This window comes from Somniosus microcephalus, chromosome 16 (assembly GCF_052327205.1).
Source record: "Somniosus microcephalus isolate GS21.2 chromosome 16, FLI_Smic_1.0, whole genome shotgun sequence".
NCBI classification, from domain to species: domain Eukaryota; kingdom Metazoa; phylum Chordata; class Chondrichthyes; order Squaliformes; family Somniosidae; genus Somniosus; species Somniosus microcephalus.
In genome coordinates this window covers 82743263-82769957 of record NC_141002.1, presented here as the reverse complement: position 1 = coordinate 82769957, position 26695 = coordinate 82743263, and the positions used below count along the sequence as shown (strand labels likewise).

Genomic DNA, 26695 nt, shown 5'->3' with positions numbered 1-26695 from the left:
TTGTGTCACTATTGATGAATTCTTCCATCATTGATAATTTGGTAGAAGCTGATAGGATGGTAATTGACTGGGTTATTCACATTGTTGGGAGGATATCAATGTAATAGCTGCACTTGAATAGCTTGGCTAGGAGGCCAGCTCGTTGTGCTGTGTAGGTCTTCAACACTAGAGCAGACCCATAGGGCAGGATTTTCATTCAGGAGTCAGGTTGGAGGCGGGACTACAACTTTCAGGGTTGTAGTCCCGCCTCCATTGAGATGCGGCCAATCCACATGATTTTAGCTTGATTGACCTTGTTGAGCCCGCCCAGCGGGCTCAGCAGGCCAATTAAGGGCCACCTGGCAACAGGTGACGTCACAGACTGAAATTTCATCTGTCAAGACGTTTTGACAGATGAAATATCAGCGTTTCACAGCTGTTTGAAGCTGTCAAACACTGACAGTCTTACTTCTAACATGAGTTCTTCTCCACAGACTCAGTTAGAAATCTCTCCAGCACAGAAAGCTGCAGGCTGTCACTTTTGACAGTTCGCAGCCATTCTGCTTTCTGTGCCGGTGAGATGAGGGACTCCCCGAACCTAAAGGAAGGAAGGCTGAAAAGGTAAGAAAAGGTAATTTACATTTCTTTAATCACTTTAGACACACCAAACACACTCACCTTTGCACTCATGCACACATCACTCACCTGAACACCGACCCCTCCAAGCCCTTCATCCCGACGGCCCGACTCCTCCAACTTGGCGTGGTTTGGAGCCATCGGGAATCCCACAGTTCAACCTTAAAAATAGAGATTAGGCTAAAAACTGCCTGTTAACTACCTGTTAACAGGCAGTTAATTGGCACTAATCCCTTCCCACCTCGGGTAGGCGGGTCCCAGTGCGGGGCGGGTACCCGCCTCCTTTGAAACTGGCATGGGGGCGGGATGGGTTCGTGCCCCCTGATTTTGGGATTTTAACCCCCCGCATGCCTCCAATCCCGACTTCACGGCACAATGAAAATCGAGCCCATAGCCTTTACTGTGTCCAGTGCAGTCAGCTGCTTCTCAATGTCAATGTGGAATTAATCAAATTGGCTGGACATTGCACTCTATGATGGGACCTTGGGAGGAGGCCATGTAGGATTGTTCACTTGGCACTTTTTGGCAGAAGTTGCTTGTTTGAACACTTCAGTCTTGTCTCTTACACTTGCTTGCTAGGCTCCACCATGCTTGAGGATGGGAATGTTCATGAAGTGTCTTCCTCCCATTAGTTGCCTGATTATCCACCACCATTCTTGACTTTTCTCTCATCTGTTTGTTGTGGAAATGCATAGCCATGTCTATAACCTCTGCTCTTGGTGTTTAGCATGGAGGTTGCCCTCTTTTATAGCTTCACTAGGTTGGTGCCTCATTGTAAGGTAAGCATCATGCTGCTTCTACACTCCCCTTGGAACCAGAGTTCATCCACTAGCTTTTCTAGAGTAAAAATACCCAGCTCCTTGAGCCTATTGTGATAGCTGAGTTTTTAACTACAACAACATTTTGTATTTATATAGAGCCTTTAACGTAGTAACACATCCCAAGATGCTTCACAGGAGTGTTATAAAACAAAATTTGACACTGAGCCACATAAGGAGAAATTAGGGCAGGTGACCAAAAGCTTGGTCAAAGAGGTAGGTTTTAAGAAGCGTCTTAAAGGAGGAAGAAGAGGTAGAGAGGCGGAGAGGTTTAGGGAGGGAATTCCAGATCTTAGGGCCATGACAGCTGAAGGCAAGGCCGCCAATGGTTGAGCGATTAAAATCAGGGATGTTCAAGGGGCCAGAATTAAAGGAGCGCAGATATCTCTGGGGGTGGTTGGGGAGGGGCGGGGTGGGGTGGGGTTGGGGGTGTGGTTGTGGGGCTGGAAGAGATTAGAGATAGGGAGGGGCGAGGCAATGGAGGGGTTTGAAAACAAGAATGAGAATTTTAAAACCGAGGCATTGCTTAACCGGGAGCCAATGTAGGTCAGCGAGCACAGGGGTGATGGGTGAACTGGACTAGATGAAAGTTAGGACATGAGCAGCAGAGTTTTGGTTGACCTCAAATTTATGTAGGGTAGAACATGGGAGGCCAGCCAGGAGTGCGTTGGAATAGTCAAGTCTAGAGAGAACAAAGGCATGGATAAGGGTTTCAGCAGCAGATGAGCTGAGGAAGGGGCAGAGTCGGGAGATGTTACGGAGATGGAAATAGGCGGTCTTGGTTATGGCACAGATATGGGGTTGAAAGCTCATTTCACTGTCAAATATGACGCCAAGGTTGCGAACAGCCTAGTTCAGCCTCAGACAGATGCTATGGAGGGGGATGGAGTTTGTGGCGGGGACCGAAGGCAATGGCTTCGGTCTTCCCAATATTTATTTGGAGGAAATTTCTGCTCATCCAGCACTGGATGTCAGACAAGCAATTTAGAGACAGTGGAGAGGTTGAGAGAAGTAGTGAGGTAGAGCTGGGTGTCGTCAGAGTACATGTGGAAACTAACGCTTTGTTTTCAGATGATGTCGCCTAGGTATTAATCTAGTGGTCTTCCTCTGAACCTTGTCTTAGGCCTCTATTATCTTCCACTTGTGAGGGGACCAGAACTGGGCACAGTATTCTAGATAGGGCCTAATCAAGGTCTTGCACAAGGATGCTATGCTGCTCCTTGTTTTATATTGGATAGTCCTAGCTATAAATCCTAATACTCTATTTGCTTTAGCTATAGCCTTTTGGCACTCCTCATGGACTTTTAGAGACTTAAGCACTATAAAATCTAGGTATCTTTCCCTCTCAATAGACTTCAATTTAGAATCCAGCATAGTATATACATGTCTGTCATTAGCCCCACCCACATGCATTACACTACAGTTAACATTAAATATCATGTCAGATGCAGGCCCATCCCCCTTTGCATCTAGATCAGATTGTGATTGATTTTTCGCAAGGATTCGTACACCAGTACAGATTTTCATGTCATCCGTGAAGTTGTGGACAGTACCCGCAACTACTTCATCCAGATCAGTGATATAATCCGTGAAATGTAACAGCCCAACACCAATCCCTGTGGAACTCCGCTTATAACCAGTCTCCATTTGAAGCCACTACCATTGATGAGAGCCTCTGTCTACAGGAACGCGACCAATTCCCTATCCAGCCAAGATCTGCTCTCTTAATCCCACGGACTCTATTTCATATAGTAAGCTATTGTGAGGCACACTGTCAAAATATTTTTGAAAGTCTAAATATATAATGTCTACTGGGCTACCTTTATCTATCAACCTAGTAACCTCCTCGAAGAATTCAACCAGGTTGGTAAGATCTTTTCCAGAAGCCATTTTGCGTGTCCTTAATAACCCCATCACTGTCACGGTAGTCATATAGAGCATCTCTAATAACTTCTTCCAGCAACTTTCCAACAATTAACAGGCCTCTAATTTCCTGGTTCTTCCTGTTGCCCTTTTTGAATATTGGCACAACACTAGCCTCCCTCCAGTCATCAGGAACCATGCCAGACTCCAGCAAACCATTGAATATATGAGCAAGCACAGCTTACATTTCTTTCAGCAACTTTTGGTAAATGCCGTCTGGACCAGCAGCTTGATCTGATTTAAGGCCACTTATTCTCTTCAAGAATGGTTCTGCATCTACTGCAACATTAACAGCATTAGCATCAACCACACACTCCATTAGTGGTAACTAGGCACAGTCTACAGGAATAAAGACTGATGCAAAGGAGCAATTATAACCTCTGTCGTGTCCTGGGAGTCTGCTTAATTCTGCCCTGAGGAATTCTTTAGCAGCCCAACTCGGTCCTTTATCATCCTCTTACTCCTAACATAACTAAGAAAGAATTTACAATTGCTCCACAATTATCCACAACCCACTTTCCTACTGATCTTTTGGCTTTTTTTAGGGCTTTTTAGCAGCTTTCATGACCTTAAACTAAGCATGATACCTATCCCTATTCTCTTGAGAATCTCTGAGTGAGATTACTAATTTAGTGCCATTTTTTTTTATTAGTTCCTGGGATGTGTGCGTCGCTGGTAAGGCCAGCATTTATTGCCCATCCCTAATTGCCCTTGAGAAGGTAGTGTGAGCCACCTTCTTGAACCTCTGCAGTCCGTGTGGTGAAGGTACTCCCATTGTGCTGTTAGTGAGGGAGTTCCAGGATTTTGACCCAGCGACGATGAAGGAATGGAGATATATTTCCAAGTAAGTATGGTGTGTAACTTGGAGGGGAACTCGCAGGTGCTGATGTTCCCATGCGCCTGCTGCCCTTGTCCTTCTAGATGATAGAGGTTGCGGACTTGGGAGGTGCTGCCAAAGAAGCTTTGGTGAGTTGCTGCAGTGCATCTTGTCGATGGTACACACTGCAGTCATGGTGTACTGGTGGTGGAGGGAGTGAATGTTTAAGGTGGTGGATGGGGTGCCAATCAAGCAGGCTGCTTTGTCCTAGATTGTGTCGAGCTTCTTGCGTGTTGTTGGAGCTGCATTCATCCAGGCAAGTGGAGAGTAAGAACATAAGAAATAGGCGCAGGAGTAGGCCATTCGGCCCCTCAAGCCTGCCCCGCCATTCAACAAGATCATGGCTGTTCTGATCTTGGCCTCAACTCCACTTTCCTGCCCGCTCCCCATAATCCTTGACAGCCCTGAGTGTATTCCATCACACTCCTGACTTGTGCCTTGTAGATGGTGGAAAGGCTTTGGGGAGTCAGGAGATGAGACACTCGCTGCTGAATACCCAGCTGCTGACCTGCTCTTGTTGTCACAGTATTTATGTGGCTTGTTTTCTTTTGTAAAGCTACACTTACCAACGACTAGTGTGGGAATGTCCAAACTCAACTAAATTCAGACCATTGCAGCTATTACCTAAAGGAGACTTTGTAAATTAGATTCAGAGGGCTGGATTTTGATTCAGGGGCGGGCTGGGGTCGTGTAATCCGCATTTCGTGTTATCCACCCGAACCTAAATCGATGTGGGAGATTGATGCAATTTTAACTTAATTGACCAATTGAGTTCCAGCGTGTGGGAACCCATGGCAAGTGAGTTTTTCCAGTCTGAAAGTCACCTCCGATGACATCATCATTGCTGCTGCATTTAAGGTCTGCAACAAGCCTTTCTTCTTCTGCAGACTGCCAACCTTTTGGCCTTTCATGCTAGAGGGACCTGGAGGCAGAATGACCAGCGAAAAACCTAGGTCTACTCCCAGGTTTGATGACGTTGCCCTGCAGGCTTTAGTTGAGGGAGCAAGAGCTCATAAAGAGGTGCTCTTCCCTTCTTCAGGGAGGAAGAAGCCTCCCCAGCAGACCAAGGCTGTGTGGATCCAGGTGGCAGAGGAGGTCAACTCATTATCAGTAACCCGCAGAACCTGGATTCAGTGCAGGAAGAGATTTCAGGACCACCCGCGCACTGGAAAAGTGAGTATGAATTTCCCATCACCCTCAATCTGATCACCATTGCCTTTCCTCACCAGCACTCAGCTTTAGCAATCTCTTCCTCCACATCCCACTTGACACTGACATCCATGCACCCTTACCCATTCCCTTTCTCTCTATGGTCACATTCACCTAACTATTCGACTATGCAGCCCTCACACTCCCTATCACTGTGATGCTATGAAAACAACTGACAACACACAGGGAGGGCCCTTGGTCTTGCCACCTCACTCCATCTTTGTCTCCTTCTAAGTATCTATGCTATGGAATCTCTACACTCAATCCTTCATTCTCACTCAACCTTCACTTGTCCCCCTCATTGCAGGAAAAGAAAGCTCACAATAAGCGAGAAAGAGCGAGGACAGGAGGAGGGCCATCCCCAGTAGCCCACCTCACCCCTTGGGAGGAGGCGGTCCTGGAGATTGTAGGAGTGGAGGAAGATGCGCAAGTGGGGGCTGGACAGATGGGTGCATCACAGCAAGCTGGTGACAATAGTTTTCCATCTCTCTCATTGACATTGCATGAGTCGCTGATAATGATTCTGAAGCTCTAACAGATGGACTTATAATCATATGCAATGTGCATGTAACCTTGGCATCACATCTCTGACACTTTCCTTTACTCCCCCACAGGACCATCGCAAGCACCCGTCCCCACTAGCCAGGAGGAACAGCCTGAGCATCCAGACTCCTCAGAGGAAGCTGCAACCTCTGAGGGCGCAGCGTCAGCAGAATTCAGCGCACCCAGCACCAGCGCAGACACTCTCACCTCAGTGGGACCTTCGGGACATAGAGTAGTGTTGTCACCTGGTGTATCACAGCTCACAAGTGAGCATCAACAGATTGTGGAGACAGGGACAGCAGTGGAGAGTCCTAGTCGGAGGGCGCAGGACTCTGCCAGCTCGGCTCAGCTGCATGTCGACCCTCTGCCTCTGGGTCCATCCATAAGATCAGCGGTGCTGGAACTGCAGGAACAGGTGCAGGAGTCTCTGGCAGGTTTTGTCTCCAGGGTCGCTGCAAGTGTGGAGCGAATGGAGGAGTCCATAGAGAACATGAGCAGAGCCTTTGTGGAGTCACTGGCGCATGAACGCATTACCATGGAAAGGATAGCAACCTCCATGGAGGTGATAAGTCGCCAGAGTGCAGAAAACATGGCGAGTGTTCAGAATAGAATGACATCTCTGGAGGAGTGATGGTCAGCTATTGAACAGAGAAACCAGACCTTCATGGAAGTCCTTCTGAGTAGGACTGCCAGTGCAGATATGGGTCCCCATGGCCCCCCTGATGTGCAGCAAGGTGCTCTCAAGCCACTTGCAAGCGCTGAGGGGGACCTGACCCATGAGAGGGAAGTTGGTGGCAGACATCAAGGAAGTGGGGGCTCCTCTCCAAGCGCTCACTGCAGAGCCCTTGGTCAGAGCCCCACCAGAGTCCACACCCAACTGAGATCAGCGTCTCAACCCCTGCACAGCCGCAGGAGCAGCAGACTGTTGACGAGCCCTCACAGGTTCGCAACCCCAGAGGACGTCCGCCAAAGGTGTCGAGACAGGAGCAGCAGGAAAGTGAGCAAGGGGCCTCCACATCTGCTGAAGCCACAGGGGAAGCACCACGTAGGAGCACGCATAAGAGAAAGATACTGCACAAATAGTTACAAGGGTAGTCACTTGGGTGAAATTTGATGTTTTCTGTGAAAAAGCCATCAGATGAATAATGTAAATAAAAAATCTGATGGCTACTGCTGTAGTTGTGGCGTGTGTCATTTCGTGAATGGGACTTTCACATTGAGGGCTTAGGATTACTTGCAATTGTCAGTATGGTGGTCAAATTGCTAGGAATCCGCTGGTCCTTGGCCATTGTCGATGCTCAGGTAAGAAGCTGTGAGGCAAAAGTGCTTGATTTACTAGGCTAAGTAAATCTAGCCAAGATGAGTGCGTTCCTTGCATCCCGGGCAGCAACGTTCTCGCATACTGCTGCCGCTGGCTGATGGGTCTCTGCAAGATGTTCATTTTCGCTTTCCTCCTCCTCATCTGAGGAGGATCTGTGAGGAGTCACTTGGTCCTCAGGAATCTGCAAGCCACGACGCTGTGCCATTTTGGAAGTGCACAGCAAACCACGACGATTCTGGAGACCCTGGCTGCTGAGTACTGCAGGGCTCCACCTGATCTATCCAGGCATCTTCAGCAAACCGATGGTTTGCTCGATTATGGCTCTGGTGGACATGTGGCTGGAGTTGTAGCTCTCCTCAGCTTCGTTGGATGGGCTTTTCAACGGCGTCATTAGCCACGTCTTCAGGGGATAGCCCTTGTCTCCAAGTAGCCATCCTTTAAGTTGGTCTGGCGGACTGAATAGCGGAGGCACACTAGACTGGCGCAGTATGAAGGAGTCATGGCAACTGCCAGGGTACTTGGCATAAACATGCAAAATTTCCTTCTTGTGGTCACACACCAGCTGAACGTTAAGGGAGTGGAAGCCCTTGCGGTTGACAAAAATACTTGGATTACGATGGGGTGCCTTAAGGGCCACATGTGTGCAGTCAACGACGCCCTGCACCCTTGGAAAGCCTGCCAGATTAGCTAATCCAACCGCACGCGCCGTGACACTTGCTTGATCCTTAGTGAAATGGATGTGATTGTGCGCGAGGGCAAAGAGGGCATTGGTTACCTGCGTGATGCAAGTGTGTGCGGCCGCCTGGGAAATGCCGCTGATGTCTGCTGCTGATCCCTGGAATGAGCCTGAGGCAAAAAAGTTGAGTGCGGTGGTGACTTTGACGGCCACTGGTAAGGGTTGTCCACCTGGTCCTCTGGGCTGCAGGTTTTGTTGTAGCATTGCGCAGATGTCACCCACTACCTCTTGCGAAAGTCAGAGCCGCCTTTGGCACTGCTGCTCAGACATGTTGAGGTAGCTGACCCTGTGTCTGTAAACCCTGTTTGGGGGGTATCTCCTGCGCCGACGGGCTTCCATGCGCTGGCCCCTTCTGGCCTGTGCAGCTTCAGGTGGGTGAGCAGCAGCTTGGCGCTCCTGTTGTTGCTGCTGCTGTTGGTGCTGCTGTTGTTCCTGGTTCTGCTGGTGCCGTGGCTGGTCTTCAGCCTCATCTAATGTCCAGAAGGGAAGGAAATAAATGGCTCCCATGCTTCTGGTATATGCCTCAGTTGAGGAAGCGCTCAGTGAAGGTGGCGAGAGGGGTTTCCCAGAAGGTCACACTGGAGATGGGTGTCAGGCTCCAAACTACCACAGCTGTGATTATGCCCACTGAAAGTTCCTCCAGACCTGAGACTGCAAAGTCCTGCCACCTGCAAATGATGGCTGATCAAATCTCCTCTTTAATGGTTGACCTGCAGCTGATAGTCAGCAATCCAATTGTGCTCCCACCAGGTTTCACCATCGTGTTTCAGAACAGGCGTGTTTCACGTGGGAAAAGGGTTAAAATTGCAAAGGCCTTGCAAAATGGCATTATAGAGGCAATTTAGTGCTTGTTAAGGGTCTTGACGGCCTATCCCGCCTCTTGGAGGCGGGACGGAGATGGGACCATTAGACATGAATTAATGAAAATTGCTTGGAGGCGGGGTAGGGCCCGCCCGCCAATTTTTGCAATTTTAAGCCCCCACACGCCTCCAATCCCGCCTCCACGGCCCAATGAAAATCCTGCCCAGAGGATCAAAGGGCGAAAGAAAATACACTAACTTGTGACACCACCTAATCCTCCATAGATTGAATATGGTGGAGAAATTGTTCTTGCCGCAGAAACTGTATCATGATTTGCTTTAGTTTACAATTTTTCTAATGTTTTGGTGGGAATTTTCACATCAAATCAAATGTGTAAAATTTTGAAGAAAAATGCATTTTCTCATGTTTCTTACTTGCTTTCCTGTACCACTGCCATTTTATTCCAACATTTCAGAGTTAGTGATCCTGCTTTACCTTTTAAGTGTTAACTCACATCTTAATCTTTTCTGCATGAATTATCTTTATGAATGTTGGCCCCATGAGGTTAATCCAACCACACCCATCATGTACCTACATGCTACGTCTGCTTACTTTGTCTCTGCCCAGATGTGAGTTCAGCAGCCATCATAAACTATGTACAGGAATGTAAATGTAAAATAACAACAGAAAATGCTGGAAAAACTCAGCAGGTCAAATGTAATCCTGATAGAAAATCTATGTGAAACTGAAAGGAAAATGCTCATTGACCGTAACAAGTTTCTGTATGTAAGTTTCAAACTCTGCCTGTAGATCTTAAATAGTGAAGCTCTGACCATATCATTGACTTAGCTTTGTGCTGTTATCCAAACCCCTTGATTGTTATAGTAGAGCACATTTCTCCTGCCTAGTCAGAAAGGAAATAAACACCACAGTAAGTCCATTACTGGAGCCAGCAGTTCTCGCCTCCCTTTAGCTGACGGGTTCCCCAAGCCCTGGGAAACCTGGCCCGCAACCGTTAAATCAAAATGGATGCTAAAATCTGAGGCAAGCAGCCTCATTAACATATTCCAGTTGCTGACCCGCCTCTCGAGTTCGGGTTACTCGCCCGACCCAAGCCGGCGCGGTTAAACCAGACGTAGGCGTGTTCACAGTGGGTTGGGGTCGGATTTCCCATCTTTTACAATTTAACCCCCCAGCTCGCTCCACTGTACAACTTGTCCTGGGGGCGTGGGAAGTTAAAATTCCCCCGAGTCCCTCTGATAGCCTCAAACATACTCTCCTTTTCATTGTTTTGATTTTTTTGATTTTTCTGTTTCCAATCTTTTCCATTTGAATTATGATTTTCTACAACAGTTTTCCTGAGTGCTATTAACCACTACTCTACTGTTATGCTCATCAGATTCTCCAGTGATGAATTAGTTGCATGACAGGGAGAAGTTTTTGCTTTTTAAAATAAGAAAGATTGTAAATTGAATGATTACATGAAAATGTGCTATAATTTTGGAATATACATGGACAGATGCCATTAAATAAATGAATGATGTTTAGTGCCTTTGTGTATTATAAAATGAACTTTATTGTACAAAGTAGCTGTAACTTATTTTTCCCTCTTAGGTCAGGATGTCACTGGAGCACTAGAGAATCCTTTTGTAGACACTAGTATGCTGGAAGCATATATTAGTAATGATCTAGAACCAGGAGCCATGTAAGTAGTCCTGTGACATGAATGACTTGTGGAAGTAATATTTTTAATGGCATTACTGATTTGTTTCACTTGCATGTTAACTTGACTTTGAATTGCAATTGTGATTTTACACTTGTATTTATAATTCATTAAGATTTAATGAGTGACTCAAACTATCAGACGTATTTATAAAATTGGGTATGAATGCATTTTGGCTCATAGATGCATATTTATATCTTGTATACAGAGCTTCCATCAATGAAATTATTTCTAATGTTCTATAACTATAAATGGTCATTGGCTCGAGTGGAGCATAAACCCCGGCATGGACTGGTTGGGCTGAATGGCCTGTTTCTGTGCTATATATTCTAAGTAATTCTATGAAATATGTTAAATTGTTCTACTGTGGTTTATTAACCAGCTAATTATAAGCTGCAGTGTATATAGCTTAAAGTAGCATACACTTCCCCCCCCACCCCCGTCCCTTTTTTCTCCCCTTCTTTCTTAAAGGCATGACTCATGTAGGGTATGGTTTCACAGTGCTAGTGCTGCTCCAGGATTTTGCCCATGGCTATTATTCATGTATGAACCTGTAAAGTGAGTTTTGGAGGGCTATCTAACTGTGGTTCGGGGTAGGGGATGGGAAATTCCCTCATCCAATTCCATAGTGGATGGTGATCAGGAACAGGATTCCTGTCTATTTCATCTTTTGCTGCGCCTTAGCCTGCATACACTGAGGCATATTTTGGTGTCCCCACTGCTGTTGGGCTGAGATTAGGGATTGACATGGGGGAATTTTCTTGGTTTCTATGACTTAGTACTACATCAGGCATTTACTCACTGAACCATTAGTGGGGTCTAAATTCCTTACCTAATAGACCTTCTGGAAGTGGTATTACTTCTCCCAGTATAATGCAACAAGATTAAGTTTGATTCAGTGTACATTGCATTTAAAAGTTTCTCTCTCAACACAGTACTTTACCAGATTCACCACCAGATTCTGTATCTGAGCGCTGTTCACCTCCACAGATGACAGGTATGTGACATTTCCATACAAGATGTAGCTCCAAGTGACTAATGTTGAGGTTTGTGTGTAAAACAAGGTTTTTAAATGAGTGCAAATGTGAAAAATATAAAAGCAAAATACTGCGGATGCTGGAAATCTGAAATAAAAACAGGAAATGCTGGAAACACTCAGCAGGTCAGGCAGCATCTGTGGAGAGAGAAACATGTTGTGTATGTAATATGTGTGCTACTTTGAACCTATGGACAGGACTGCACTACTTGTAGGGCGTAGTGATACGCAGTACCACTCCTGGCCATAGGGGTATAAATAGTACTGTGGGTACTGATCTCCCCTCAGTTCCCGCCTGTGGGCATGAAGTAAAGACCTACGTGCAGTCCCTACCTCCAACCAGTAAAGACCTGTTTGAGTTATACGTTTAAGTCTTTGTGTTAATTGTTCAATACAATACACATACTTAACACTGGCGACGAGTCGGTTCGAACCCTGCGGCAGTTATTCCACGGCGGCTTGGTCCAAAGACAGGACGTTGAAGAGAGGTTTCAATCCTCAACACCCCACTCAAAACTGAAGGGCAGCAGAAATCCTGACAGCTTCCAGCGACTGGAAGCGACAGGCATTAGGACCCTGAAGCCTCCATAACCTCGTGGGTAAGCCAGAGCCCGGGAGGGAGCGAGCAAGAGCCGCGCGAGCGGGTGAGCCAGAGGCCGGGAGCCGCTTCAAGTGCGAGGCGCAGCGCGGGCCAGCGATCGGGACCAAAGATAAGGGCCGCACTCGGACTGAAAGGCGCGGCGGCTGCAGAAGCTCAAGGTGCGAGAGCCGCGGTGCACAGCGCGGGCTATCGATCGCACAGAAGATAAGGGCCGCACTCGGGGGCTGAAGGGAGACGGCGTCGGGGGACGGGTGAAGACCGCCAAGCGCGGGAAAACCGCCATTTTGTGGGCGGAGGACGACGGCAAGAGCGGGAAGCCGCCATCTTTGATAACAAGTAAAGAAAATAAAATTTGAGAAATTGCAAATCTACAATGCCTAAACACGGGAATATTAGCACCTTTGATAGTGACCTCGAAGATTGGGCCATATATGTTGAAAGAGTAAAAAATTATTGTAAGGCCAATAAAATTCGTGACCAAGATAAAGCTCTAACATTATTAAATTTAATGGGTGCGAAGACATACGGGCAATTGAAACACCTGTTATCACCAGATGAACCGGCGGATAAGACGTTCGATGAGATTGTTACTGTCCTGAAAGATCATCTAAACCCCACGCCACTGATGCTAGCGGAACGATTTAAATTTTACGACAGAAGGCAGCTACAGCATGAAAGCAATGCTGAATATTTGCTGGAATTGCGTAAATTAGCGAAATATTGCCAGTTTGGAACGGGACTGACAGATGCACTACGAGACAAATTTGTGTGTGGTTTATTTAAACAGGATACACAAAAGCGACTGCTCGAGGAGAATGAGCTGACGCTTGAGAAGGCGGTCACTATGGCAGCAGCACACGAAGCCGCAGCGAGAGGCACGGCAGTAATGCAGCTACGGTCACCGGAGCTCAGTGCACACAAATTGGGTGTGAGTTCTGGCAAATGTTATCGTTGTGGAAAGACAACGCATGATCAGAACCAGTGTTGGTTTAAAAACCAAGAATGTAGAACTTGTGGTAGGCTTGGACATATAGCTAGAGTATGCAGGTCAGGGAAGAAGACCAGCAACAAGAAGTCACCGCAAGGAAAATACGCAAAGGTACACAAGGTGACCGAACAGGAGTCCGATTCAGACGCTAGCAGTAATGAACTGGCTAGCTTAAGAGTACTCAACGCTGGTAAGGGTGCAGACCTCCAGACAATTTGGGTCACTCTTCAGATAGAAGGAGTCCAAGTAAAACTGGAATTGGACACTGGATCGGCATTGACGGTCATAAATAAGAAAGATTACGGAAAGTTATTCCAACATATTCCCCTACAGGATACGGGGATTATATTGAAAACATACACGGGGCAAAGAGTGTACCCCATCGGGAAAATAGAGGTTGCAGTGGTCCACAAGGGCGAAGACAGTCAAATAATGGACTTATATGTGATATCTGAAGGAGGTTCTCCACTACTAGGATGGGAGTGGATTAGGAAAATGAATATGGACTGGCATTTCCTACAAACAATAACGAGTGAGAACTCGGTGAAGATAGTCGGCCCAGACTCTGGAACGGATGATGGTAAGCCCAACTCGGGTGCAAAAGACAAAGTTTCAGCACAGAATTCCACTGAGCAACAACAACATAGTTTAACTGTGGATTCTGAGTCTGGCAAGTCTACTGATGTGCCCATTTCTGAGGGACACCGGGCTCGAACTCAACTCCATTTCAAACTACAACAGCAATTAGAACAAATGCTTCGCCGTTTTGAGCAAGAGTTGAATGCAACGAAAGAGTTCTTTGATATAGAGTTGGAGAATCTGGAAAGACAACAGAAGCAGCTGATGGAGAAAATGGAGCAGGAGCACACAAAACGTCTGATGTCAGAGGAGTTAACGGTCAGCCAACTCCTGCATATGCGGAAGGACAGGACTCTGAAATGGGAAAAACTTGAACACGAACTTCAATATTCAAACGAAAGGGGTTCGGAGCTCTCAAAGGTTATTGGAAGAGCTGAGGTGGCAACACAGACTGAGATGACTGCAACAGAGCAGCCCTTGGATGCCAAAAGTACGCTGACTCACGTCAACGTAGAACAACAGACCGCTGAAACAGCTGCTCCGGTAGAGGGATTGAATAGTCCGATCAATCAATCTCCAAAAGAAGTTGAAGTAGTAAAATCTCAAATGAGGTCATTAGTAAACGACTTGCTGAAAGCCCAGAAAAAGCTGGATGAAGAGGTACGCATGAAGAAGTCTCTTCAGGAAAGATGTCTGGACTTGGAACAAAAGCTGGCTAACGCCCAGCTGGGTATGGAGGAAATAGAAGACCCTCTCGCTGGCCTAGATCAGGACGACACCGAATATTACTATGTCCTGTCCTGCCCAACTTGTAACTTCGACTCCCACCATACAGAAATCATGGAGGAGCACCGAAAGTCTACGGAACATCGGGAGAAGGTCGCTCTACTACGGAAAAAGGAGGAAGAGAAGGAGGAACTGCGCATGCAGCTGGCAGCTGACAGTGGAGCCCAGAGAGTCTCCAAGAAGCAGAAAAGGAAAAGTCGAAACAGAAGATGACCCATCTGAACCATTATTACCTCTACCAGATCACACACGTGGTCCCTCCGAAAGGAGCCAATTCAGTTCGGAAGTTCAAACTGTTAAATCCATGGAAGGACTATTGAATGAGTCACTCCAGCAACGTGAACCGACTACACCACAGAGATTGAATCTGTGAACTGTTTTCCGCAGAGACTGAATCTGTGATCTGTTTTGACATGAAGTTATCTATGTATCTATGTTATTCTGTTATGTAAACCTGAAGTTATATATGTATATATGTATATATGTTATTACGTTATGTTAAATGGGGAGATGACTGTAAAGCTAAGAAGGGAGGAATGTTGTGTATGTAATATGTGTGCTACTTTGAACCTATGGACAGGACTGCACTACTTGTAGGGCGTAGTGATACGCAGTACCACTCCTGGCCATAGGGGTATAAATAGTACTGTGGGTACTGATCTCCCCTCAGTTCCCGCCTGTGGGCATGAAGTAAAGACCTACGTGCAGTCCCTACCTCCAACCAGTAAAGACCTGTTTGAGTTATACGTTTAAGTCTTTGTGTTAATTGTTCAATACAATACACATACTTAACAAAACAGAGTTAACGCTTCAGGACGATGACCCTTCGTCAGAACTGGCGAAGGGCCATTGACCTGAAAACATTAACTCTGTTTCTCCACAGATGCTGCCTGACCTGCTGAGTATTTCCAGCATTTTCTGTTTTTATTTGTGAAAAATATAAGTTAGGGTAAACATATAATCTTAATGCTTTTTGTTGAAATGCTTGCTTTGTTGGCCACAACAGACATAAATTATAATAACTACATATATATATAATATTTCAAAATTTACTTTGTGGCAATTACTTAAATAATCTGCCTTCATGTGACTAATCCATTTCGCCTGTTTCTTCCAGTTACAAATTTCTGCACGGAATCGGAGTCTTTCAACCTGATACTTCTATCTTACCTTTTTCCTCAATGCAGTTTTTCTTTATGTTCTCCCAATCTGTGCATATCTGCTTCAGTCTGTGGCCTTGAATATCTTGTTGATTTTCCCTCTCACCTTGTCACAGACGCTGCCTCTTAAATTCTGCTAATACCTGGGTTTGAAATACTCCCCATATCCTTAAAACCCACCTCTTTGACCAAGCTTTTAGTTACCCCTACTAATATCTCTTTCGTTGGCTCAGTGTCAATTTTTGTCTGATTACGCTTCTATGAAGTGCCTTGGGATGTTTTCTATGTTAAAGGCGCTATATAAATGCAAGTTGTTGTTGTAATATGCTCTGTAGTTTCTATCTACGTTTTTTGATTTGTACTCCTGATACTTTGTTCAACCTTCTGTGCTCAGTCATGGTTCCCTGCTCCTAAAGATATTTATGTTAGAGCTCATTTTCAGAAACTTGCTTTCCTTCCAAATAACTTTTCCCTCTGTCCACTACTAATCAGCAAAACTCTTTTGTACCTTTGGGTGACACACTAACTCTTAGCTCAGTTACAGCTTAATTTGAGATTAATTAGTAATTAGAAATACGTGGGTTAATCAAGGACAGTCGGCATAGATTTTTTCAAAGGCAAATCGTGTTTGACAAACTGAATAGAGTTTATTTTTAAAGTGGCCAATTGTGTAGATAAGCGAGCATATGGTATAACAGAAAATACTCCCAGTATCCAGTAGATGACTTGTCTTGGGAACAGTGAATGTAATAATTAAATTTGCTGATGAGACAAAAATTGGGAGAAATAGGAGCAGGAGTAGGCCATTTGTCCCTTCGAGCCATTCAATTAGATCATGGCTGATCTTCTACCTCATCTCCACTTTCCTGCATTGTCCCCATATCCCTTGATTCCCTTAATATTCAAAAATCTATCGATCTCTGTCTTGAATATACTCAATGACTGAGCCTCCACAGCCCTCTGGGATAGAGAATGCCAAAGATTCACCACCCTCTGAGTGAAGAAATTTCTCCTCATCTCAGTCCTAAATGGCCGACCCCTTATTCTGAGACTGTGACCCCTTGTTCTAGACTCCCCAGTCAGGGGAAACATCCTCCCAGCATCTACCCTATCAAGCCCTGTAAGAATTTTGTACGTTTCAATGAGATCACCTCTCATTCTTCTAAACTCTAGAGAATATAGGCCTAGTCTACTCAATCTGTCCTCATAGGACAATCCCCCCATCCCAGGAACCAGCCTGGTGAACCTTCGTTGCACTCCCTCTATAGCAAGTATATCCTTCCTTAGGTAAGGAGACCAAAACTGTACACAATACTCCAGGTGTGGTCTCACCAGGGCCCTATATAATTGCAGTAAGATGTCTTTACTCTTATAGTTAAATCCTCTTGTAATAAAGGTCAACATACCATTTACTTTCCTAATTGCTTGCTGTACCTGCATGTTAACTTTTAGTGATTCGTGTACAAAGACACCCAGGTAACTCTGAACACCAACATTTCCCAATCTCTCACCATTTAAAAAATACTCTGCTTTTCTATTTTTCCTACCAAAGTGGATTACTTCATATTTCTCCACATTATATTCCGTTTGCCATGTTCTTGCCCACTCACTTAGCCTGTCTACATCCCCTTGAAACCTCCTTGCTTCCTCCTCCTCAACTTACATTCCCACCCAGCTTTGTATCATTAGCAAACTTGGATATATTACATTTGGTCCCCTCATCCAAATCATTGATGTAGATTGTGAATAGCTGAGGCCCAAGCACTGATCCTTGCAGTACCCCACTAGTTACAGCCTGCCAACCCGAAAATGACCCATTTATTCCTACTCTCTGTTTTCTGTCCGTTAACCAATCCTCAATCCATGCTCATACATTGCCCCCAATCCCATGAGCCCTAATTTTGATTAATAACCTCTTGTATGGCACCTTATCGAATGCCTTCTGAAAATCCAAATACACCACATCCACTGGTTCCCCCTTATCTATTCTGCTAGTTACAACCTCAGATTCTTCAAAAATGATTTCCCTTTCATAAATCCGTGTTGACTCTGTCCAATCCTATTATTATTTTCTAAGTGCCCTGTTACCACATCCTTAATAATAGGTTCTAGCATTTTCCCTACTACTGATGTCAGGCTAACTGGTCTGTAGTTCCCCGTTTTCTCTCTCCCTCTTTTCTTAAATAGTGGGGTTACATTTACTGCCTTCCAATCCGTGGGAACCGTTCTAGAATCTATGGAATTTTGGAAAATGACAACCAATGCATCCACTATCTCTATAGCCACCTCTTTCAAAACCCTAGGATGTAGGCCATCAGGTCCAAGGGATTTATTGGCGTTCAGTCCCATTAATTTCTCCAGTACTATTTTTTTTTTTACTATTACTAATTTCTTTCAGTTCCTCATTCCCTTGGTTCGTCACTATTTCTGGGAAGTTTTTTGCATCTTCTTCCGTGAAGACAGACGCAAAGTATTTGTTTAATTTCTCTGCAATTTACTTATTCCCCACTATAATTTCTCCTGTCTCCGCAATGTGGTTGACTCTTAACTGCCCTCTAAAATGGCCTAGCAAGCCACTCAGTTATAACAAACCGCTATGAAACACAATAATAAGAATGAAACCAGACGGACCACCCAGCATCGACCTCGGCACCGGCTAAGGACATGCCAACGGGAGTGCAGTCCCACAGACTAGTCAAGCAACAGCCTGACATAATTATACTCACGGAATCATACCTTTCAGCCAATGTCCCAAACTCCTCCATCACCATCCCTGGGTATGTCCTGTCCCACCGGCAGGACAGACCCACCAGGGGTGGTGGCACAGTGGTATACAGTCGGGAAGGAGTGGCCCTGGGAGTCCTCAACATTGACTCCGGACCCCATGAAGTCTCATGGTTTCAGGTCAAGCTTGGGCAAGGAAATCTCCTGCTGATTACCACCTACCGCCCTCCCTCAGCTGATGAATCAGTACTTCTCCATGTTGAACACCACTTGGAAGAAGCACTGAACCAAGTAAGGGCACAGAATGTACTCTGGGTGGGGAACTTTAATGTCCATCACCAAGAGTGGCTCGGTAGCACCACTACTGACTGAGCTGGCCGAGTCCTGAAGGTCATAGCTGCCAGTCCGGGCCTGCAACAGGTGGTGAGAGAATCAACACGAGGAAAAAACCAACTTGACCTCGTCCTCACCAATCTACCTGTCACGGATACATCTGTCCATGACCGTCATTGTGGAGACGAAGTCCTGTCTTCATACTAAGGACACCCTCCATCGTGTTGTGTGGCACTATCACCGTGCTAAATGGGATAGATTGAGAACAGATCTAGCAGCTCAAAACTGGGCATCCATGAGACACTGTGGGCTATCTGCAGCAGCAGCTTTGTATTCCACCACAATCTGTAACCTCATGGCCTGGCATATCCCTCACTCTACCATTACCATCAAGCCAGGTGACCAACCCTGGTTCAATAAGGAGTATAGAAAAGCATGCCAGGAGCAGCACCAGGTGTATCTAAAATGAGGTGCCAACCTGGGGAAGCTGCAACACAGGATTACATGCATGCTAAAAAGCAGAAGCAGCATGCTATAGACAGGGCTAAGCGATCCCACAATCAACGGATCAGATCAAAGCTCTGCAGTCCTGCCACATCCAGTCGTGAAGGGAGGAGGTGGCTCCATGAACATCCTCATCCTCAATGATGGTGGAGCCCAGCAACCATCTTCAGCCAGAAGTCCTGATTGGATGATCCATATCGGCCTACTCCTGAGGTCCCCACCATCACAGATGCCAGTCTTCAGCCAATTTGATTCACTCCACGTGATATCAAGAAACGGCTGAGCACACTGGATACAGTAAAGGCTATGGGCTCCGACAACATCCCCGCTATCGTGCTGAAGACTTGTGCTCCAGAACTAGCCGTGCCTCTAGCCAAGCTGTTCCAGTTCAGCTACAACACTGGCATCTATCCGACAATGTGGAAAACTGTCCAGGTATGTCCTGTCCACAAAAAACATAACAAATCCAATCTCGCCAATTACCACCCCACCAGTCTTACTCACCAATAACCTGCTTACTGATGCCCAGTTTGGGTTCCGCCAAGACCACTCGGCTCCCAACCTCATTACAGCCTTGGTCCAAACATGGACAAAAGAGCTGAATTCCAGAGGTAAGGTGAGAGTGACTGCCCTTGATATCAAGGCAGCATTTGAACGAGTGTGGCATCAAGGAGCCCTAGTAAAACTGAAGTCAATGGGAATTGGGGGGGAAACTCTCCACTGGCTGGAGTCATATCTAGCGCAAAGGAAGATGGTTGTGGTGGTTGAAGGTCAATCATCGCAGCCCCAGGGCATCGCTGCAGGAGTTCCTCAGGGCAGTGTCCTAGACCCAACCATCTTCAACTGCTTCATCAATGACATTCTCTCCAACATAAGGTCAGAAATGGAGATGTTCGCTGATGACTGCACAGTGTTCAGCGCCATTCACAACTCCTCAGAAAATGAAGCAGTCCATGCCTGCATGCAACAAGACCTGGACGATGGTCAGGCTTGGCTGATAAGTGGCAGGTAACATTTTGTGCCACAGCAGTGCCAGGCAATGACTATCTCCAACAAGCCAGGTCTAACCACTGCCCCTTGACATTCAACAGCATTACCATTGCCGAATCCCCCACCATCAACATCCTCGGGGTCACCATTGACCAGAAACTTAATTGGACCAGCCACATAAATACTGTGGCAACAAGAGCAGGTCAGAGGCTGGGTATTCTGTGGCAAGTGTCTCACCTCCTGACTCCCCAAAGCCTTTCCACCATCTACAAGGCACAAGTAAGAAGTGTGATGGAATGCTCTCCACTTGCCTGGATGAGTGCAGCTCCAACAACACTCAAGAAGCTCGACACCATCCAGGACAAAGCAGCCCGCTTGATGGTACCCCATCCCCACCACCTTAAACATTCACTCCCTCCACCACCGGCGTACCATGGCTGCAGTGTGTACCATCTACAAGATGCACTGCAGCAACTCACCAAGGCTTCTTCGGCAGCACCTCCCAAACCCGCAACCTCTTCCACATAGAAGGACAAGGGCAGCAGGCACATGGGAGCACCATCACCTCCAAGTTCCCCTCCAAGTCACACACCATGCTGACTTGGAAATATATCGCCGATCCTTCATCGTCGCTGGGTCAATATCCTGGGACTCCCTACCTAACCACACTGTGGGAGTACCTTCACCACATGGATGCAGTGGTTTTTGAAGGCGGCTCATATCACCTTCTCAAGGGCAATTAAGGATGGGCAATAAATGCTGGCCTTGCCAGCGACGCCCACAATCCATAAACAATTTTTTTTTTAAAGCCTGTAAGTGAACCACATTTACTTTCGCTAATCTTTTCCTTTTTACATACCTGTACAAGTTTGAGGAAGACATGGGCTAGCATAGTGGGCAAACAAGTGGAAGATACAATTTAATGTGGATCAGTGTAAGGCAATACATTTTGTGAGTAAACATTAGGAATGGGAGCATACAATCAATGGAAAGACGCTGAAGGATGTGGATCAATGGAGATTATAATCTCCAACAATGGTAGCTAATACGTAATCACCACATGTACAAGTGCAGGTAGGTAAAGCCATAAAAGGCCAGCAATATTTTGGGTTTCATAAATGTAGGCATATAGTACAAAAATACAGAAATAATGATGAATTTGTACAAAACATTGATTAGGCCACAGAGCACTGTGTGCATTAGGGAAAGGACATTAAAGCCATAGAGAGGGTAAAATGTAAATTCACCAAGGTTGGGAAACTATAATTCTAGTGAGACGTTTTTCTTATACGTTCATTCTTGGGTTGTGGGAGTCACTGGCAAGACCAGCATTTATTGGCCATCCCTTGTTGGTAATACAACTGAGTGGATTATTAGGTTTACTGGCTCTGTTTGCACTGGAGCAGAGAAGGCTAAGAGGACGCTTATTAGATGTTTTTAAAATTATGAAGAGTTTGTCAGAGTTAATAGTGAACTTCTATCCCTTTGGCTGGGGAGTGAGTAATGAGGGGTCATCAATTTAACATGGTCAACAGAGGTTAAGAAGAAATTTCCTTATGTAGGATTGCTGGAGCATGGAATGTTTTGCCATAAGGTGTGACTGTAACAAGGACCATTGCATCTTTAGAGGGAAAATTGGATAAATATTTGAAGCCGAGAAAGATGCAGGGCTCTGGAGAGAGAACAGAGCAGTGGGAATGGTTTTGAATTGCGTAAGTATAGAGCCAGCATAGACGCCATGGGCCAAATTATCTCTTCATGTGCTCTAGACTTCTATTGCTGACCTTGTATGTGGCTGTACAATTTAAGATGTAATTTTGGTTTTTGCTTACCTTATCAAACCCAGTTTTACAGGGTTCACCCCATTGTATGAAAAATGGTAGAAACGGTTTGCAATAGTATGATGCTGGTGTAATTTAATATTTTATTTAGATGTGCAATATGGTGGTACACGGACAGCTGGAATTCATCCCCAAATGGGACAGCCTTCTTCAATGAGCCATCATAAAGCTCCATGTAGATTTAATGAGCTAGTGCTGCCTACTCATTCTAACTTGCCACAACAACATAGACACAATGGACTTCTGGAAAATGTTGTGAAACCTAATGTAAATATATGTCCAAGCAACAGTTCAATACCTCCCAGCTATGTGGGTGTGCCAAATCTTCCTGTTCAACAGAGTACCAATCTTCACCCTGAGTGAGTCACATTTATTTAAATAATAAAACAACATATTGTACTTGAGTTTATATTCCAGTACCTGGGGAGATTAAACAAAGTCTAATTCGTGTGCAATTGTTCTCCACATTCACTTGTTGCATTTTAGCTCATCGAAATACCTTTGATTTAAAACCAAGCAAACAGATTAACTGTCCAGTGCAGAAAACGTAAATAATTACAACATAGTTTGTACTGAGTACATAATTCCCAAAAGCTACAATTATGCAAAATGTATTATGCAGATATTTGACAGAAATTCTTGTGTTCTAGAATTTTGGTTCAGCATTCAAAAAAAAGGAAGCATTCGGACCTATGTGAGAATACCATTGATTATGTGTGGAATGATATTCAAAGTCAAGAAGACTGCAGTAGGTTTATGCTGGATGCATTTTGATTATTTTTCTTTGAATTTGTCCATTGGTGACAAGTATGGAGAGTTCTATATTATAGTTTTTATAAACTCAAGGATACATTTTATATAAAGATGATTTCATCTAGCTGTTTCTTTAAAGGAATTGCTTTGACTCTGTGACAGTGGAATGGCCAATACTTGTAACTGATCAGATCCATCCATATATTCCACGTCGGGTGACCTTCTTTATTGGTGCTGTTGCTTGTATTCGTAAATGGATTAGGTCAAAGTTTACTTGGTGGTGAGGGCGTTCTCCCTTCACAAAGCTAAAAGAGGCTGAAGTACCCAGGCAAAGACATGATCTCATCAAGTGGGTTGTTTAATAGGAAAGCAGTTGATTACAACTTTAAAGCTTAACTTTAGGGGGCCTCAGTTTAACATTTCATTAGAAAGGTGGGAGCTGCGACAATGCTGCACTCCCTCAGTACTGCATTGAAGTGTGAGTTTTGATTATGTGCTCAAGTTCTGGGGCGGAGCTTGAACCCATGACTTTCTGAATCTGAGGTGAGAGTGTTACCTCTCAGCCAAGGCTAACATCCACATAGCTATATTTGAGCTGCAGAAAACCCAATCATAGCTCCCATCAATGTCTCGGCTGGTCATAAGGCAGTGTAAAGCTTGGAAGGTCCCAGGTTCGATCTCCAATTTGTGCTGAATTAGTTGATCTTTTCAATTTTATTCCATTGTTTGAAGCAAAAATCAGCATTGCATGATTGTTTTAAAATGAAATGTAATAGAACTATTTTAATATCGCCATTAATAGATGAGTGACAGTAATTTGGCATTGTATGTATTACTTATAACTGACCATAGCCTAGGAAAGAAGTTAGGGGTGTCAAAAAATTGACAAAGCGGAAAGAGGAGTAAGAAAGAACAGTGTTGGTGTTTCGTACCTAGTGGGAGGCCAAAAACTCTGTAACTGGTAAGAGAAAGGGAAGGGAAACACAGAAATAGAGACAAGTAAGATGGAGAGGGAGATGGCTGGTATTTGTTTCATCTAACTTTTATTTTATTGCATTCTCTAGTGTAACTCTGTTTTTGAAGTGTAAAATGATGATCTATAGTACACTTATTGACTGATCTTATTCATTTTATTGCATCTCGCTGTATAAAGCAAGCAAATCAGATGCATTTGGTTGCACTTTCAGTTTGAAGATTTTGTACCAGCACAATCACCCTCAAACTGATGTGACTGCTAAGGACTGTTAGTCCAGCCTTATCAAGTGAAATATTAACAACTTACATATTCACATTTATTTTCTCAACAATAGATTCTAGAGAACACAGTTCAGATATCTGTGGTTATGATACTGCTGACAGTCAAAATGGAGTTTCTATGGACTGGGACTGTCCATGTTTGAAATGGCATCCTTTCCAGCCCAATCATTGGGCAACTTTATGCAACAGTAGTTACAATGAATTGTAAGTACCCATGAAGGATTCTATGATTCTACATTTGTTTTATTTTTGGATTACAAGTTTTAAACATTTTTTCACCAAATCTTGTAAGTGCCACAGATGATGAAACATCATGGCCCAGAAATTTGGGTCGGGGGCTTCCCGCGGGTGCAAGCCCCCGATCTGCACTTATCTAGCGCGCCGGCCGTTGAGCTGTGGGCCTGCGTGGAATTCCGATCCTGGGCCTGGTCCAGCTGCCGGCGCGCAGTGCTTGCGTATCCCAGGGGCGCAGTTAGTTCGATGCATCCCCTGGGATCACGTGGGCCATGGGCAGCCAATCGGAGCAGGGAATGCTCCATTCATAAGTTTGACAGGAAGTGCTGTCAAGACTTATAAATACTACGGCCCCAAAATAGCACTAAATCTTCAAATAAATTTTTAAAAATCACATTTTTTAAATAAACTATAAATTACATGAAATAACTATTTTAAACAATAATTTAAATTTTTGAAAAAAAGAATGTTATATTCTAACGGGGCTAAAAATAAACTTACCTTGCTTTAAAGTATTTAAAAATAATTAACCTGTGGGAAAAATGTTTTAATTTTAATTAATTCACCACTTACCTTGTATGCTTTTTATATTTCTAAATTCTGCAGATTTACCCTCACGGAGAAACCTGTTAAAAAAAAAAAAAAAAAAAATGAAGTTCGAAGTGCACGCGCAGCCAACCCCCCCGCGCACGTGTTCGACCTCTGAACCTCTTCGTTCAGAGGAACGGAAGTGCCGGTTTCCCGCGCATGCGCAGTGCATGCAGGAAACCGGCACTTCCATCGGGCCTACAGGTGAGTACCCAGCGCGTACTCACCCGTGGAGACCCGAATTTCTGGGCCATTACTGTGATCTTTAGAAAATCACAATGTAAATCCTAATTATAATACAGATTCTAAACCTCAATCAATTGCACATCGATCTCAGTTTCTTGCTGCTTACTGATACAAACATTTGTGCACAGTTTTTAATTATTTTAGCTGGGTCCCTAAAGCTTGTAAGACTCTCATACATTGATCTATGTCTTTAATATAACATTAACTGTACTTTAGCATTTGGACAAAAAAAAAAATTAAGAATAAAATCTGATTTAAGTATTAGATTTGAAAACTGCATCACGGCTCTAGGAGTTGCTAGAATCTTAAATGATTCCTGCTGTTACAAAGTGCTTTGAAATCTTTAATTTGTTCAATTTCATTAAATTAATTTCAAGTCATTTTTGATTATTACAGTATAAGTTGTGATTAAGTTTATTTATTTATTTATAAAAATCAGTTTTATATTTTTATGTTCCTGTTTTTATTAGACCTGCTCCAGGCTATCAAGTAGCTGCAGACAAAGGATTTAACTTTTCAGCAGCAGATGATTCATTTATTTGCCAAAAGAAGAACCACTTTCAGGTCACAGTTCATGTTGGTTTGATTGGATGTCCGAAATATGTTAAAACACCTCTAGGCTTTAAACCAATTGAAACATTCGTCTTGAAAGTCTTTGGAGTGAAGGCGAGTTTCAAAATTAGATTTACTTCTGCAGTTTCACTTTAGTATTTAAATCATTTATATATGTCTCTAAAAAGTGAAGCTTACCAGTATAGTTTTGTGCAGGGAATATGTCAGCAATCATAGCACGTGTATAGTGGGAAAGATAATAGAAATTCTATTTTGTTTAATTTTACATCTTAATTTCTGATTTATAACAAACCTTCAGTGTCAAATTATTTTATGACTTCAGTTACAACTGTTTTAATTCAAAGTACTCATGTAAATTGTATAAATTACTATTGCACTGGAGTAAAAATATATACTTGCAGATGGTGATTTAAAACTGATAACTTAAATAAATGCTGATCAGTTTGATGTACTCACTGTGATTCAAGCCTTTATTTTAAAGTAACCACTTTTCATTTTCATAAATCACAAGGCCATGTTACTAAGGTGCTGTGATGACCTAAATTCCCTGAGTACCATTTTTAATTATTCTAATTGCTAAATGTAAATTTTGACTTGGATGCATCACCATTAAACAAAAAATTGCAACAAGAAAGAATCGCTCACTTTTTAAAAATATGATTGCTTCTGACTGTAATGAATGATGGTTCTGTTTGATAGTAATTTAAATATTTGTGATGCTTCCTATATTGTTAAATGTTCTTTTAGAATCATAGGGGGAAAAATTCGGTTGGCTTGCGCCTCCCGTTGGGGTGCAAAGCAACTAGCGCCCCAACGAGATGTTTGCGCCGCTCGCGAAATTGACGAGTTTTTGTGGTGGTGCAAAAGTTTACCACCCTGATCTCCTGCGCCCACAGATTGTGACATCAGTCGAGCGTGCAACGCCCTGGTGGTGCC

General features: G+C 44.3%; 1 protein-coding gene across 4 annotated transcripts in view; it reads left to right on the top strand.

The window, feature by feature from the left end:
- myrfl (myelin regulatory factor like) overlaps positions 1-26695 on the top strand; it is a 90473-nt gene that overhangs the window by 5858 nt on the left and 57920 nt on the right. For all 4 annotated transcript variants that reach the window (XR_015081432.1, XM_086009356.1, XM_086009355.1 and 1 more), the window contains 6 exons: positions 10458-10548; positions 11502-11563; positions 22200-22467; positions 22759-22856; positions 24172-24322; positions 25657-25852. Coding sequence is in view for 3 of the 4 variants with exons in the window: in XM_086009356.1 (XP_085865482.1) it covers positions 10458-10548; positions 11502-11563; positions 22200-22467; positions 22759-22856; positions 24172-24322; positions 25657-25852 (866 nt within the window). In the remaining variant the exon portion in view is untranslated. The remainder of the gene's footprint in view (positions 1-10457; positions 10549-11501; positions 11564-22199; positions 22468-22758; positions 22857-24171; positions 24323-25656; positions 25853-26695) is intronic.